The sequence below is a fragment of the Columba livia genome, chromosome 23 (genome assembly GCF_036013475.1).
Source record: "Columba livia isolate bColLiv1 breed racing homer chromosome 23, bColLiv1.pat.W.v2, whole genome shotgun sequence".
NCBI classification, from domain to species: Eukaryota; Metazoa; Chordata; class Aves; order Columbiformes; family Columbidae; genus Columba; species Columba livia.
This window is the reverse complement of record NC_088624.1, coordinates 824,850-838,348: the sequence shown is the minus strand read 5'-3', so window position 1 is coordinate 838,348 and position 13,499 is coordinate 824,850. Positions and strand designations below refer to the sequence as shown.

General features: G+C 58.8%; 1 protein-coding gene across 3 annotated transcripts; it reads left to right on the top strand.

Annotated features, from left to right (window-relative positions):
* The first annotated feature begins 15 nt into the window (after window positions 1-15).
* Window positions 16-11,843, top strand: LIMD2 (LIM domain containing 2). Of its 3 annotated transcripts, none has more exons than XM_065039439.1 (6): window positions 16-541; window positions 781-901; window positions 8,379-8,515; window positions 10,032-10,076; window positions 10,285-10,424; window positions 11,108-11,843. In XM_065039439.1, exons 3-6 carry the CDS (start codon window positions 8,474-8,476, stop codon window positions 11,265-11,267), a joined length of 387 nt encoding a protein of 128 aa, XP_064895511.1. In that variant the 5' UTR covers window positions 16-541; window positions 781-901; window positions 8,379-8,473; the 3' UTR covers window positions 11,268-11,843. The 3 variants fall into 3 exon arrangements, with proteins under 3 accessions (XP_064895511.1, XP_064895510.1, XP_064895512.1); XM_065039440.1 differs by lacking the exon at window positions 16-541 and adding an exon at window positions 2,242-6,480 and having other exon boundaries at window positions 659-901; XM_065039438.1 differs by lacking the exon at window positions 16-541 and having other exon boundaries at window positions 590-901.
* Window positions 11,844-13,499: the final 1,656 nt, after the last annotated feature.

The window sequence follows — 13,499 nt, the reverse complement described above, 5'->3', positions numbered from 1 at the left end:
TCCAAACTTCAGACGCTTGGTCCCAAACCCTGGGGTGACGCGGGGGAACTGCCTTAATTTTGCTCTCCCCATGAGAACCTGCCCTGGCAGATCTACCGAGCACCCTCCACAGCACCCTCCACAGCACCCTCCACAGCACCCTCCACAGCACCCTCCACAGCACCGCTCCCACACACGGCTCAACTCCCCGCAGAGGAAAACCTGCATTTCTGAAGCCATCACAGCTCAGTTTTGCCCTGCGGGCGGGTGAGGAGCCGGGGGCACCGGGATCCCCCTTTCCTGCTGCTGATCCTTTGCAAACAGTTTGCGGAGGCTGGGGAGGAATTTGACATCCGCAGCCCCCGGGGGGATGAATCCTCCGGATGTGTGCGGGAAACCTCACACGAGTGGGTTAGTGCCACGCTGAGAGACCCGGGGCCGTGTCCAGAGTCTCGTCGGCACACACAGAACATGGCAAGGAGCGGGGGGGAGAGGCTGAGCAAAAGCTAATTACACCGGGAGGTTAATTACAAGCACGTTGCCAGCAGGGAGGAAAACAGAGGCAAGTTGTTGGGGTTGGCGGCCGGGTCGGGGGTGCTGGGGGGCCTGGGGGTGTGTGGGGAGAGGGAATCCGGGAAGAGAGGGGCTGGGGAAGGTTTGGGGTTAGAGGTTGGCTCCACACAAAGGAGCGAGCGGCTGGAAGACGGTGACGCCGAGAGCCAATCACCGCGGCAGCGCGGCGATAAAAGGGCTTGCGAGCGGCCGTGGGAGCTCGCAGGAAACCGCTCCCCACTCCCACAGCCCCGGCCTCTGCCGCGGGGACACGGGAGCGACGACGCCCCAACGGCGGGGACGGCTGGACGGACACACCGCCGGACAGACCCACCCTGCTGCGGAGAAACCCTCCGGTGAGGAGCATATGGTGAGTGTTGGCCGGTGGAGAACAACGGGGCTGAGAGGCGGCGAAGCGGCTCGGCGGGAGACAATGATGGTCTCTGAGATGTGGGGGGCGATGGGGTTTGTCCCCGCCCGGGGAGCGATGGGGGGAAAAAGCAGGACCAAGCGGTGCGGAGGGAGAGGGAAGCGCCCAGGGAGAGAGGGATGGAGAGGAGGGAGGGATGCAAAGACGGGGAGAGCCCCGGGAAGCAGCCCTGCTGCCCAGGAGCCCCCCAGCCGATGGGGGTTCAGACCCCCTAAATCCCCCCCGTCCCACCCAGATGCACCGGGAACTTTGTTGCTTTGGGAGGAGGCTCGGCCGAGGCGGTCGCACGTTTAGGGTGGGGGGAAAGACGGGGGGCTCTGTTCTTGGCCTCGCCGTGTCTGAGCTGCGGGAGCGATGCTGCTGGAGGGGGGAGCGAGCACCCCCTGCCCTGTTGAGCCGGGGGGGCTCAGGGCTTGTCCCCAGCATCTCGTGGGAACAAGAGTGAGTGCAGGCCTGTGTTCCCTGGATCCGCTGCAGCGTTTTGGGGCTCCCGCTCCCCGCCTGGGCTGTAATTCCCCCTTTGTTGTGTGCTGCAGTACGCGCTGGAGGGGGGGCTGGCCAGATCCGTTTGATTGAGCTGATTGGAAAGAGCAGAGATGGAAGAAAACCTGCTAGATCCCGACTCCCCGATCCCCCCTGGTTAATGCCCGCTAATTCTCCGCGGTGTGTCTCCCGCCGCCTCCTCCAGCCCGGCTTTGAACCCTTCCAGCGACAGGCCTTTCATCGCTTCCCTGGGGAGGCTGTTGCACGACTGTGAGATTTAATACGGACACAAATACCCTGAGCTCTGACATAACCCTCGCCCAGCCAGGGATCACCTGGGGCTTCACAAAGAGAGCAGCTCTGTTTCCATTGGGGGGCGAAAAGGGAACGGAAAGAAATGAAATGATTTGCCCATCGTCACCCAAAAATTAGCAGCAGAGTTGGGAATTAATCCAGGTCTCCCAAGTCCCCATTCAGTGCTGTATCTATCACGTTTTGAGCCAGTCTGATCTGCCTAATCCCCTTGGATCACTAGAGATGAGCTAAACTACCTTGTAGGTCATATTTTGGACCTATTTTCCACTGATTTCTGTTCATGGGGTGGGCATCAGTTTTGAAAGCACGTGCTAATTCATCAGCCTGGGTCATGCCTTGGAAACTGGGCTTTGTCCACCAAAGACATCGTGTGGGGGCTCTCGCAGGGAACACATCTGGTGCCCCAGCTGAGCTGTCATGTATTTAAGGCCAGGAGCAGCACATCTGCAGAATTATTAACGTTGTTTACAAAATAATTGCAGGCCAAATGATCAAGCCGAGTCCAAACCAGCTCCAGTGTTAACGTCCTTGTCAAATGGGAGCCCCGCAAGAAGCAAATTCCAGTTATGAAGAACCAGCCTCTTGGGCTTTGCAAAGCGGCTGGGTGCATCTTCTCTTTCACACAGCTCAAAAATAGGTTTCTGACCTTTTTTAGTCAACGAAAATCCCGCGAGGCTCCTCTTGAGGGAAGGGAGTTCCTCTTCTGGTTTCCTCTGCGAGTCGGCGCTGTGAGCCCAGGCCACCCCTGCGCTCCGCCACGGCCATGGAGCTTTTCCTCCACTGCCCATCAGCTCCCGCAGGGCTGTTGTCCACTCTCGGGCAGCCGCCACGCGCCCCCAGAGGTGTTTTGCCGTTCACTTTCCGGTTAAGTCATTCTTTATCTGCCATCTGGGGGTGGTGCAGAGCTCACCTAGCAGCTCGCAAAGAGCTCTGGGCTGGAAAACATTCAGTCTGGGTGAAGGGATTATTGCAATCGATATTAAGCGCACTTCAGACATAGATCTCGCCCCTCTGGTGCACCCTTCACCTTCTCCATATGGCCGGCTCCAGCATTTTCAGACACAAGGAGCCTCAGGAAGCCCGATGTGCCTCTCCAGGACTTGCTGTTACGCTTCATGTTTGGGGAAAGGGGAAATTAAAAGCAATTACAGGTCCATTACTTGGAATACAATAAAAGGTGAGTTCCTAGAATAGGTTTGGGAAGAGTCACCAAGGACATGGTGCTGGGAAGCAGAATAAAACGCAGGGTGGTTTTAACACACATTACATCAAATCGGTTCAGTATCTTCCTCGGATGTGACAACTGACTTCCGAAACAACAGGGTCTCGTGGATCTGGATGTGAGGAAAGCACTTGGTACCGTGGCCCAGGGGAACGATTATTTTAGGTGGAGACGGGAAAGAGAAGAAGGAAGAGGCGGCTGAATGGAAGGAGGACCCTTGGATCCTTCCCTGAGAGGAGATGTGGGGACTGAACTGCGACACGAAGCTGCTGGGGCTGGGGGGACCCCAGCGAACGAGGGCACTGAGGAAGAAAGAGCACCCAGGGTTTGTGACGGAGGAAGAGCACAGCAGGCCAGATGTTTTCGGGGCGGCCAGAGAAGCATTTGTACCGAACACAAAGATCTGGGGTCTCGTGCAGTGTGGTGCCCCCAGCCCAGCCCACCTGCCTGCAGCACTGGCTGTGGGAGCAGAGAACCCACCTTCTCAGAACTGATCACAAGGAATTGGCTTCTCCTGCTAAAACAAGGGACTAACAGGGAACGTGGCCACTCTGCAGGAATCCCTCTGAGAGGCAAATACGGTGGGAGAACTAGGAACGTAATGCCAGCACAACAGTAAATGGCTGCACGTTTATGGAGGAAAGCGGAAGGTGGGGGTTCCAGGTGGAGCGTGTTTTATGGAAGAGATTATGGAAAAAAAGGAGAGAAGAGCAGCAGGAACTGCTATTTGCCTGTTGTGCTTGTTCGCACCAGGTTCACGTTACACTTAATCAGAACTGTGCTGCAGAGCTCCCAAACCTTCCTCCCGGGGAAGCAGTTTGGCCTCATGTCCAACCTGAGCCTCCCGATCTGCAACTTCTGGCCGTCGCCGCTTGCTCCGTCCCCTGCCATCGCTGGGAAGGGTTTGTCTCTGCTGGAAGAGGCTCTTCTCATCCTCCCAGCGGCTTTCTGCGGGGTTTCTCCGCTCCGCCTGAGCTCCTGGTGAGACAGGAGACCCAGGGAGCAGAACCTCCATTTTTAATGGATGCCATTCAACGTGGCCACAGCCCCATGCTCCGTGTTTCTGGAAAAGGGATGAATCCCTGTAGCATCTCCCTGTCCTCTCTGCCCTGTCACATAGAAGCAAGAGTTGGGGACAAGCTGGGTCCCCCTTGTTTAGGGTCCTTTCACCTCCCCATCAGGGCCGAAGGTGGGACAGCACAACGGGTGGGCAGGGGCTTCCCCGGGGCGCCCTCCTTGCTCGTGTGGGTCCCTCATTGTTGCCCGACAAAGGCAGCCCTGTTCCTCCCCACAACTATTCCTTGTCCGCGGCCCTCGGCGTTTCGGCCGCACATTTCCTGCCCGCTGGCAGCTCTTCAAGAGGCAGCCCGGGCGCGGGACGTGGACGGAAAGCGGATGAGTGGAAGGTCAGAAATGTGATGAACAGGGCCATGGTGTCCGCAGAACTGGCCTGGCCGCTCCTCCACCCTGCGTCAGGCCAGCGAGAACCTGCCCTGGCCCCCAGACACTGCTGAGGGCAAGTGGTTGGCTCAAAGCCACCCAAGGAGCCAAGATCTGAAGCTGATTTAAGGTCTTCCATGACTTAAAGCTGGAGCCACGACCACTGGGCTCACTCCATCCTCCCGCCACAACCACGTCTCACTGTTTCTGCCCACACCTGAGAAGGTGAAGCAGCGCTGGGGATGCTGTGCCCCCCGCCCTGTGCCCAATTCTGGCGCTGGCCCGTTTGACGCTGGCTCTGCACCATGTTTTGTGTCATGCTGTGGGCTGGCTGCAGAAACAGGGGCTGGGGGGGTTCCCAGGCTCCTCCAGCTCCCGTCCACCTCCTCCCACACTGTCCTGCTGCCAGAGCCGGAGGGTCCGCGCCTGTCCCCTGTGCACTAATCCTGCCCATGATCTTGGGGACATTGCTCCCCACGGCAATCAGCCCATGATTTCCTGGGGAAGAGGATGGGGAGCTTCCCCGGGGGGCTGAGTCCCTGCCCGTGGCCTCACCGTGCTGCTGGGGATGGACGCTCCACGTCCCCCCAGGATGGAGGAGGAAGGGGTCCGGATCCCCCATGCTGGGGACACTTCATGTCCCCCTGGGATGGAGGAGGAAGGGGTCTGGATGCCCCCCACGGCTCTTTGCCTTCGGGAAAGCCTCTTGCAAGGGCGCAGTGATCCCAGCGGTAAACATCCACTTCACAGGGCCGCTAATGGGAACCAGATGGCAGAAAGGGGCCTCTCGCCCTCCGCACTCGGCTGCTTTCCTGAGCCGGAAACCCTCCGGCTTTCGGAGGGGCCAGCGCCGGGCTGGGGCCCGCGGGAGCAGCCGTGGGGCGGGAAAGGCTCCCGCTCCCACCCCCGTGTGGGAAACGCGAGGCTTGGGAGGCAGGAGTGGGGAATTTCCTTGAGGGGCCACCCTCAATGATTTTCTGTCCCTGTGTCTGTCCCCAGGAAGGTGAGAGGGGACGGGAGAGGCTGCTGGGGAGAAAGGTCTGTGACCCAACAGCTTCTGTGACAAACGTTGCCCTCCTCACCCCAAACTGCCCCCTGCTCAGCGCTAAAAGAACCGCAGCTCCTCTCCATCTGCTCTCACACGGCCCCCGCAGATGCCAGACCAGCTCCCGGGTCCTGGGTCAAACACCAACATGCTGAGATCACCCAAGAAAGCCCCCGGAACTGGTGATGATCCGGGCTGGCGGCTCGGGCTGCAAGTGCATCCGCCGGCTCTGGTGCCGCCTCTCTGGAGCGCGCTGGGATCCAGCTCCCTCCCTGCCATCCTGCGGCCACCGGTGCTGCCATCAGAAGCTGCTCCATCTCCCTGGGGAGCTGGAACAAGCGCAGGAGGAAAGGTGCTGGGTTTGTTTTCCACACCAGCCATCAGATGGTCCCGGGAGGATTATGACGAACAGGGGCTGTAGAGGCAAAGGGGTTCTCACCTCATCCTGAGTCAGAGCCCTGAAATCGCTGCCTGAGTGACCAGGAGAGGACAATCCTCAGTCCTGCTCTCCCTGAGCTGCGTACCCATGTTCCTTAGAGAACAGAGGTTTGGAAAAGCCAGGTCTAGCAGTTACGGTGCCAGCCTCCACCGCGGAGACGTGGCTTTCCAGCTGTGTCACATAGGTCCTCTGTGCTCCCCAGACCAGTGAGACCCCCCGCGCAATGGAGGTTTGCCCTGGCAATTGTAAAGGCTTCGTAACACCGACGTGGCAGCGTGTCCTTAAGCAAATCTTATTGCCACTGGGGTTTCTCGACTCCTGGAGGCCCCGGGCTCGCATCCCACCCTGTGCAGACTAACGCCTCCTTGGAAGAGCGGTGACAGGGGCTGGGAGCCTCCTGGAAACCCTCCCGCGGTTTCTCACCGGTTCTGTTTCTCTTATCGCCCCAGCACACCCTTCCCCTTTGAGATTTCTCCTCTCGCCTCCTGCCCTTCGGCAGGAAGGACGTTTTGCAACTTGTACTCGCACAGCTACAGCGAGGAGACCTCGCGTCCCAAACGACGGCTGGGAGCGGGGTATGTGCACACAGGGATGGAGGAGGAGGATGTGAAGAGGAAGGAGAGCTGGAGGATGGGGCTGGAGGGAGAACATCAAGCCACGGGGTGGGATAAGCGGGATGGGACTAAAGGGAAGAGGGCTTGGGGATCAGAGAAGCAAAAGAACAAGCAGGAGGTGGAAGGAACCAGGGAGCGTGTGCTCATGTGGAAGGGCAAGAGGAAGATGATGGAGAAACCAGGGGAAGCAGGTGGCTGGGGCAGGGGAGGAAGATGAGCTGCGAGGGAAGAGGAATGGAAACCAGGGGTGGAGAAATGTTTGTGGCAAAGGCAGGGGAGCAGGTGAAAGGCAGGTGAAACGGAGGAGGGTTGTGCATCTGCATGGGGTGGGGCACCAGCTTTCCTGGGTTTTGCAGGTTCCCCCGGGGTGCGGGCACCGTACAGACCCTGGGGACGTGACGGAGAAGGTTCTGTCCCCGGGAACAGGGGCAAAGAGGAGCCGTGGGCTCGGGTCACGCAGCCCTGGGGCTGCTCCTCGTCCGGCTCTGCAGCTGCCACCCGCCCGCTCGGCGAGCAGGAAATAACAAGCAAACCGCAGCGGGGACGGGAAATGATTTGGGTAAAATCGGAGCCGTATTCTCAGACGAGGCTGCAAAGTGTTTGTGACGAGGGCCGTCCAGGCCCCCCTGGCTGCGAGGGGAACCCCAGCTCACCCCCCTCTGCTCAGGACGCGAAAGCAGCCGCCGATTTCGGGTGCTTTGCTGGGCACAACGCAAGCCTGGCGTCAGCTGCCGGGCGTTGGGACTTTTAAGAACCCCCAAAACCCGGGGCACGTTTGCAAATGTCACCGTGAGACTGGGCACTGCGGGGACATCCCTGTCCCAAGCCCCTTACCCTGGTGCATCTCCTGCCCCGGGGCTTTCTCAGGTCTCCCCTTGGGCAGCAGGAAAGTTTTTGGGGTGACATGATGAGGACAAGAGGAAAGCGCCCAGACCGAAGCGAGGGGGTGCTGACTTGCCAGCCCCCAGCAGACCCCCAGCACTGCAAACCTGCAGCCTCCCCTCCACCCTCCTGCTCCCCGCTCTGCTGCTCCCTCCGCATCACCTGCTCAGCCCCGCGTCTCCGTCCTGCACAGGCAAACCAGGGCTCGTCAAGCCTGACCTTTTATGGGTGTTTTGAAGGCAAGGTGCAATGGGGAAAAACCCCGGAGGAGCTGCCAGTGCTTCTTCAGCTGTTTTTTTACCAAAAGGGTTGATTTGCAATGCTGCTGTGTTTTTCATTCTTCTCTGCTGTGTTCAAGCTGGTCTGTGACCTGTTAAACTCATCCTCCTGAGCACCCAGCGCATCAGAAGCCAGAGCTTACTGGTCTCAGCCTAAAGGCAACGCCGGCTCCCCAGGGAAGACAAAATCCCCATCGCTTGCTCTGCTGCGATCCGCCCTGTTCAGCAAGGCTTTTCTGGGCTAAAATGAGACTAAAATGGCTCCAGCCACGCCAGTGCTTCAGTGGTTACGGTGGCTCTGGCTGGGACACGCAGTCTTGCTGCTAACGGTTGGGCTATTGCAAGGGGGCTGGACTAGATGACCTCTGAAGGTCCCTTCCAACCCAAACTATCCTATGATAGCCTGGCAATTGCCTTCCACGTGTGGGTTTGGAGCAGAACCAGCGCGTCACCTCCTGCTCACGTTTCCAGCAGCGCTCCCCCACCCCAGCAGCTCACCCCACTGTGCCAGATCACCACCAGCTTCCCAAACCCGAGCAGCGTCCCGGGCCAGCCTGGTGCGCCTGTATCTCCGGGATCATCCCTCCAGAAACCCCCAGGCCAAAGAGGCCACACGGACCCCACAGAAGCAGCTTTGAGCTCCTGCAGAGCTGTGGGTTCGGGGTGATGAAACCAGCCCTGTTGACATTTCCTTTCCAGGTGTTGCAAGAGGTCTGTCTTCGACACCTCCCCAGGGAACATCAGCCCACAAACTTCAAGCTCAGGATTAAACAGACGGAGGAAGGGAAGGAAGCATGTTCCAGGCCACGGGACCCGCCAGTCCACCCCCAACCCATGTACGTATGAGAATTTCCACGCGGGTTTTGTTTCGGGGGGATGGAGGGTTGCGTACAGCAGCTGCATCGCGAACCTGACACGCTGGGGTGATCAAAGGCGCAGTCACCGCTACTCAAACGCCAAAACTCGGGGCAGGAAGGTTCCAGCAGAAGGTGCTGTTTGCTGAGCACACGGTAACGCCAGCGCCGGGGCTCTGCTCCGTACGGGGCCGCTCACCCTCTCCCGGCTCCGGTTGCCGTCTGTTTGTTTGTGTTTCCATGGCTTTCTGCAATCACAATCGAGAGCATGCGAGCTCCTCAGGACTGGAGATGGAAAAACATAAAGGCTCAAGAACATCTCCTGCTGGGACAGGATACGGCCCTTCCCCAAGGGAGGATATATCAGATATGGAATAGATAGTGTGTCTGATCGGAGCCAGGAGGCTGCCGAGAAGTGACGAGCGGCGGGTTTTGCCTGCAGCCTTGGGAACGGATGCGTTCCAGCTCCAACGAGGCAGCTTTTCCTTCGCTCCGGTCAGCTGAGCCTGGAAACACTAAATTAAATCCCAGCCCCAGCGGATCACCTGCGGTTGTTTTATCAGCGCCGAGGGACGCAACTGGTTTTACACGGCCCGAGCCTCCTCGCCGCCCGTGTCCCTCTGTTGACTTTGGCTTCATGTTCCAGCCTTGTGGGAGTGAGAGGAAAAATCACGTCCCTGACCCCGGTCAGCGAGAGCAGCTGGGAAACGTCTGAGGAGGCAGCTCAGCGAAGTGAGAGTTTCCTGTGCGGCCCTTAGACAAACTGCTTCCAAAAATACAAAGGAGAAAGGATGGGGAAGGAGGAGGAACGGGGATGGAGGATCAGCCTGGGGCAGAGAGATGGGGCAGGGCTGGGCAAGCGGAGCTGGAGCAGCAGCACGGAGGGGACGTGGAGGCAGCGGGTGATGATGTTCCGGGGTGACATTGCCCCAGCCCTTGGGGACAAACTGTAAAGCGGTCCTGGCTGGCCCACGCTTGCTAAAAGTGCGTTTAACCCTTTGATCCCGACTGTTTGGAAAAAGAAGGGGGCATTTTCATCAGCTAAAACTGGGACCCAGTGGGGTCCGGCTTGGGGAGGGCACAGGACTGGGGGACAAGGAGGAGGCAGTTTGGGAGGAGGTGAGTTATTGCAGCTGCAGATGGGAGCGCTCTGCTCCGAGACCTTGGGGACAGACATGCAGACAGCTCCGTGTTTGGATCTCTCTGCCCCATCGCTCCTCCCGCAGCCACAGGGTCTGAGCAGCATCTGCCCCCGTCGGGCTGCACCACGCCAGATGTAAATGATTTCTTCCTCTCTTTGGAAGAAGTAACCGCACACGAGGACCTGACAGAGGTCGCGGTCTCTGAGCAAGCGGGTTCAGAAGCTGCTCGTGTGCCCCACAGCCCTGCGACTCAGCTGCCTCTGTAAATCCTCTGCCGCTCCTCCTTCAGCACAACTCAGCACCGGGTTTCTCCGGCCAGGCTCTCATTTTGGTTTTTCTCCTGCTTCCCTCCTTAGGAGGCAAAGAACAACTCAGGAGGCAGCACGGTGCAGCGCTCCAAGGTATTTGTAATTTTACTGCATCCTACTGATTCATAACAAGGGAGAAAGGATGGAAGGTCCATGGCCCAGCATCAGTGGGGTGGCACAGGGAGGGCGAGGGGAGACGGGGCTGCTCCACGCCAAGCAAATGGCCATCGGGATGGCAGGGAAGAGGGTGGGAGCCAAACTCCTTCCATGTCACCTCTCCCTTTGCTCTCCCCTCGCCCAGTCCTTCAGCCTGAAGGCACAAGTGAAGGAGATGTGCACCGCCTGCCAGAAAACCGTCTACCCCATGGAGCGGCTGGTGGCGGATAAATTCGTCTTCCACAACGCCTGCTTCTGCTGCAAGCACTGCCACACCAAGCTCAGGTGAGCCTCACCACAACCCTGCCTGGCCTGGGTGGGGGAGACCCTTCCAAACAGCGCACCCACACACCCGCCACACAAAACAATGGGCTTATCTGCCCGCCTGGTTCCAAGTCAGAGCTAAATCCCACCTGGGGTGGAAGAAGAGGGCCTGTTACGGTAAAACAAGGGGTGATGGTTCTAATCTAAAGGAGGAAGATTGAGGCTGGACATGAGGAAGGAATTGTTGCCCTGAGGGTGGTGAGAGCCTGGCCCAGGTTCCCAGAGAGGTGGTAGATGAACCATCCCTGAGACACCCCAGGCCAGGCTGGACGGGGCTCTGAGCAACCTGAGCTGGTGCAGATGTCCCTGTCATGGCAGGGGGGACACTGGGGAGCTGGGGAGGTCCCTTCAACCCAAACTGTTCTATGTTTCATTCCATGATTTTAAGAGGGTTTTCCCCATGGTAACGTGGAGCTGAGCCAGAGCCAAGGCCGAGCTGCCCTGCGGGACACCCCCTTCACAGACCTTAATGCTGCTCACCTTAACCCTGAGCTGGCTGCAGGGAGCAATCAGCCCTTTCTAGGGGTCCTCTCCTGCATGTCCCCTCCTCCATCCCCCATCTCCTGGTGTCCCCAAGCCCCACATGCTCCCCCCAACCCACAGCTGGGTCCCCATGCCCGCCTAACCCTGCCCTCCCTCCCCAGCCTGGGCAGCTACGCGGCGCTCCACGGGGAATTCTACTGCAAGCCCCACTTCCAGCAGCTCTTCAAGAGTAAAGGCAACTACGACGAGGGCTTCGGGCGCAGGCAGCACAAGGAGCTGTGGGTGCACAAGGAGGTGGAGAGCGGGACCAAGACGGCGTGAGCGGGGCCAGCCCACCCTTCCCCAGACCCGGCGGGGACGGCACGGAGCGGTGCTGAGCTGGGCGCTGACTGAGCTGATGTAAAGCAAAGGGGACCCAAGCGGGGGGCAAAGGAAGAGGGGGAGCCCAGGCCAGTTTGGAGGATGCTTAGGGGGGTACTACAGGCCATCGGGACAGGGCAGAGCCCCCACATCTGGAGGCCTCTCTCCACAGGCTCTGATGAGACCAGACCTGGAACCTCAGCCCTTTTCATACATTTTTGGGCTGCCACCATGGAAAAGGAGATGATCTGGGGGCTTAACCTGGCCTAACGAGTCACAGGAGAGCTCCCAGCGCCTGCCACCCCAATCCTGCCTTGCTGGGGCTCTGGGGAAGGAGGGTCCTTGGTTTACATCAGCTCAGTTCAGCTGGGATTGTTCAGCCTTAAGGATGTTGCCCTGCGACTGTTTAACAGTTTCTGTCTTTTTATATTTGCCTTTGACTGGTACGTTCTGCGCTGGAGCCTGGCACGGCAGCTTCACGCGGGACATCGCGCCGTGCGCTCTTTTATTTTTGTAATACAAGGTTTCCGAGCCTTCCCTGTCTCGTCCTGTGTCCCCAGGGCTCCGGGGAGGTGGGACTGGGGGTCAGGTCTGCCTCTTACCACCCAGTTCCATGGAAAGAGCCTCTGCCCACGCAGGAGTGATCCTGAATACGTTACATTATGACCAAGGCAGACGGGTCCTTTGGGGACTGACCCCAGCATTTCAAACCGCACGCCAGCACTGCTGCCCCAGCTGTAACCACACACCAGCTTCCACACGGAGCCCAGAGCACCCTCAAAGGGAATTAATTCACCGTACGGTGAATGAGATCCACCCCTTCGCGCTGCAGACATTGGGTGGTTACTTGTTTCTCCCTCTGTATCAATAAACACCACCCCTGGCCCCCGTAAGCAGATGCTCGTTCCCTGCAGCCGGTGCGATGGGCACCAGAACTGGGCTGACTGGGACTGGGCTGGTTTGGATCAGCCCACATCTGCTGGGCTGTGACGGCTGGACGGCACAGACCCCACAAATTAATGACCCCAACAGGTCCCGCCAGGCGGGAGAGCAGCAAAGCCAGGGAAAGCAGGTGAGTCTGCTTTTAATTATCATTTACCTCCTTCCTCCACACACACCGAGATGAGCTCAAAAGCGTGAGCATTTGGGAAACCTCCTATCTTTCAAATGCTATGGGAGTTAAGCCTTTCAGAGCCCACACAGCACAGAAACTACCAGCAGAGCAACAGCCTTTGGGGCAACAGCAAGAGCCTCGTTCCATCACCGATAACATCGGCTCCTGCTGAGCACGTCCTTCCTTTCTGCCACCAAACACGGCTGCGAGCATCCAGACACAGCCAGGGGAACAGGAGCTCAATGGAAGAGGGAACAGGAAGGGTGTGGGTGATGCACAGGGGTCCCAGGAGCAACAGATAGAATGTATAGATGTGGTGTTAACCCAGGTCGCTGTGGAACTCGTCCCTAAGGTCCCTCTGGGGCTCTGGGTGGCTGCAGTCACACCGGATTTTGGGGAAGAGATGTGCTGGGTGCCCTTTTTAGTTAAGAGATTTTTAAAGGACGGGTCTGTCAGTGGTGGGGCCACCCAGGGATTTGCACTGCAGGGACCCCAACAAGGCTCCCGCCAAGTTTCAGCTTCAACCGTCCCCATCGTGCAGGCGCTACCACCATTTACACACCGACAAAACCCTGCAGCGTTCACCGTCGCTAACGCAGGAACCAACCCTGGTGGCTCCGCGGCGAGGGTCTGGTGGTGCCGCTGGCACGGCGATGTCGCCGGCATGGCTCTGTGGCGAGGGTCTGGTGATGCTGCTGGAACAGCAGTGATGCCGGCATGGCTCCGCGGCGAGGGTCTGGTGATGCCGCTGGGGCTGCGGCCCCGTCCCTCCCAAGGACGGCTGAGAAAACGACAGCTTCCTGCTCGGTGCCGCTTCTGCTTTCCTGCTGTCCCTGCTCCCCGTTCCCTCGCCTTGGCAGCTGCTGCACGGCAGGGCACTCAGATACCAAACATTTTTAACTATATATACGAGCACAGAAACCTCTCACCGATGTAGCAGGAAGGGACAGAGCATGCGCGAGCACAGGAGGTGTGAGATCTCCAGCCTGCCGCACCATCATTGTCTAAAGTCCCTTTTATTCCGATTTTGAGAGCAGGAACCCCCGACCAGGCTCTATATTATCAACACAGGCTGCAGC

Excerpts from the sequence above, each read along its gene's own strand:
- LIMD2 (XM_065039439.1), top strand. The coding sequence starts at position 8,474 with ATGTTCCAGGCCACGGGACCCGCCAGTCCACCCCCAACCCAT. Across the intron at positions 8,516-10,031 it reads CCAGTCCACCCCCAACCCAT|GAGGCAAAGAACAACTCAGG; the intron begins GTACGTATGAGA and ends TTCCCTCCTTAG. Across the intron at positions 10,425-11,107 it reads CACTGCCACACCAAGCTCAG|CCTGGGCAGCTACGCGGCGC; the intron begins GTGAGCCTCACC and ends CTCCCTCCCCAG.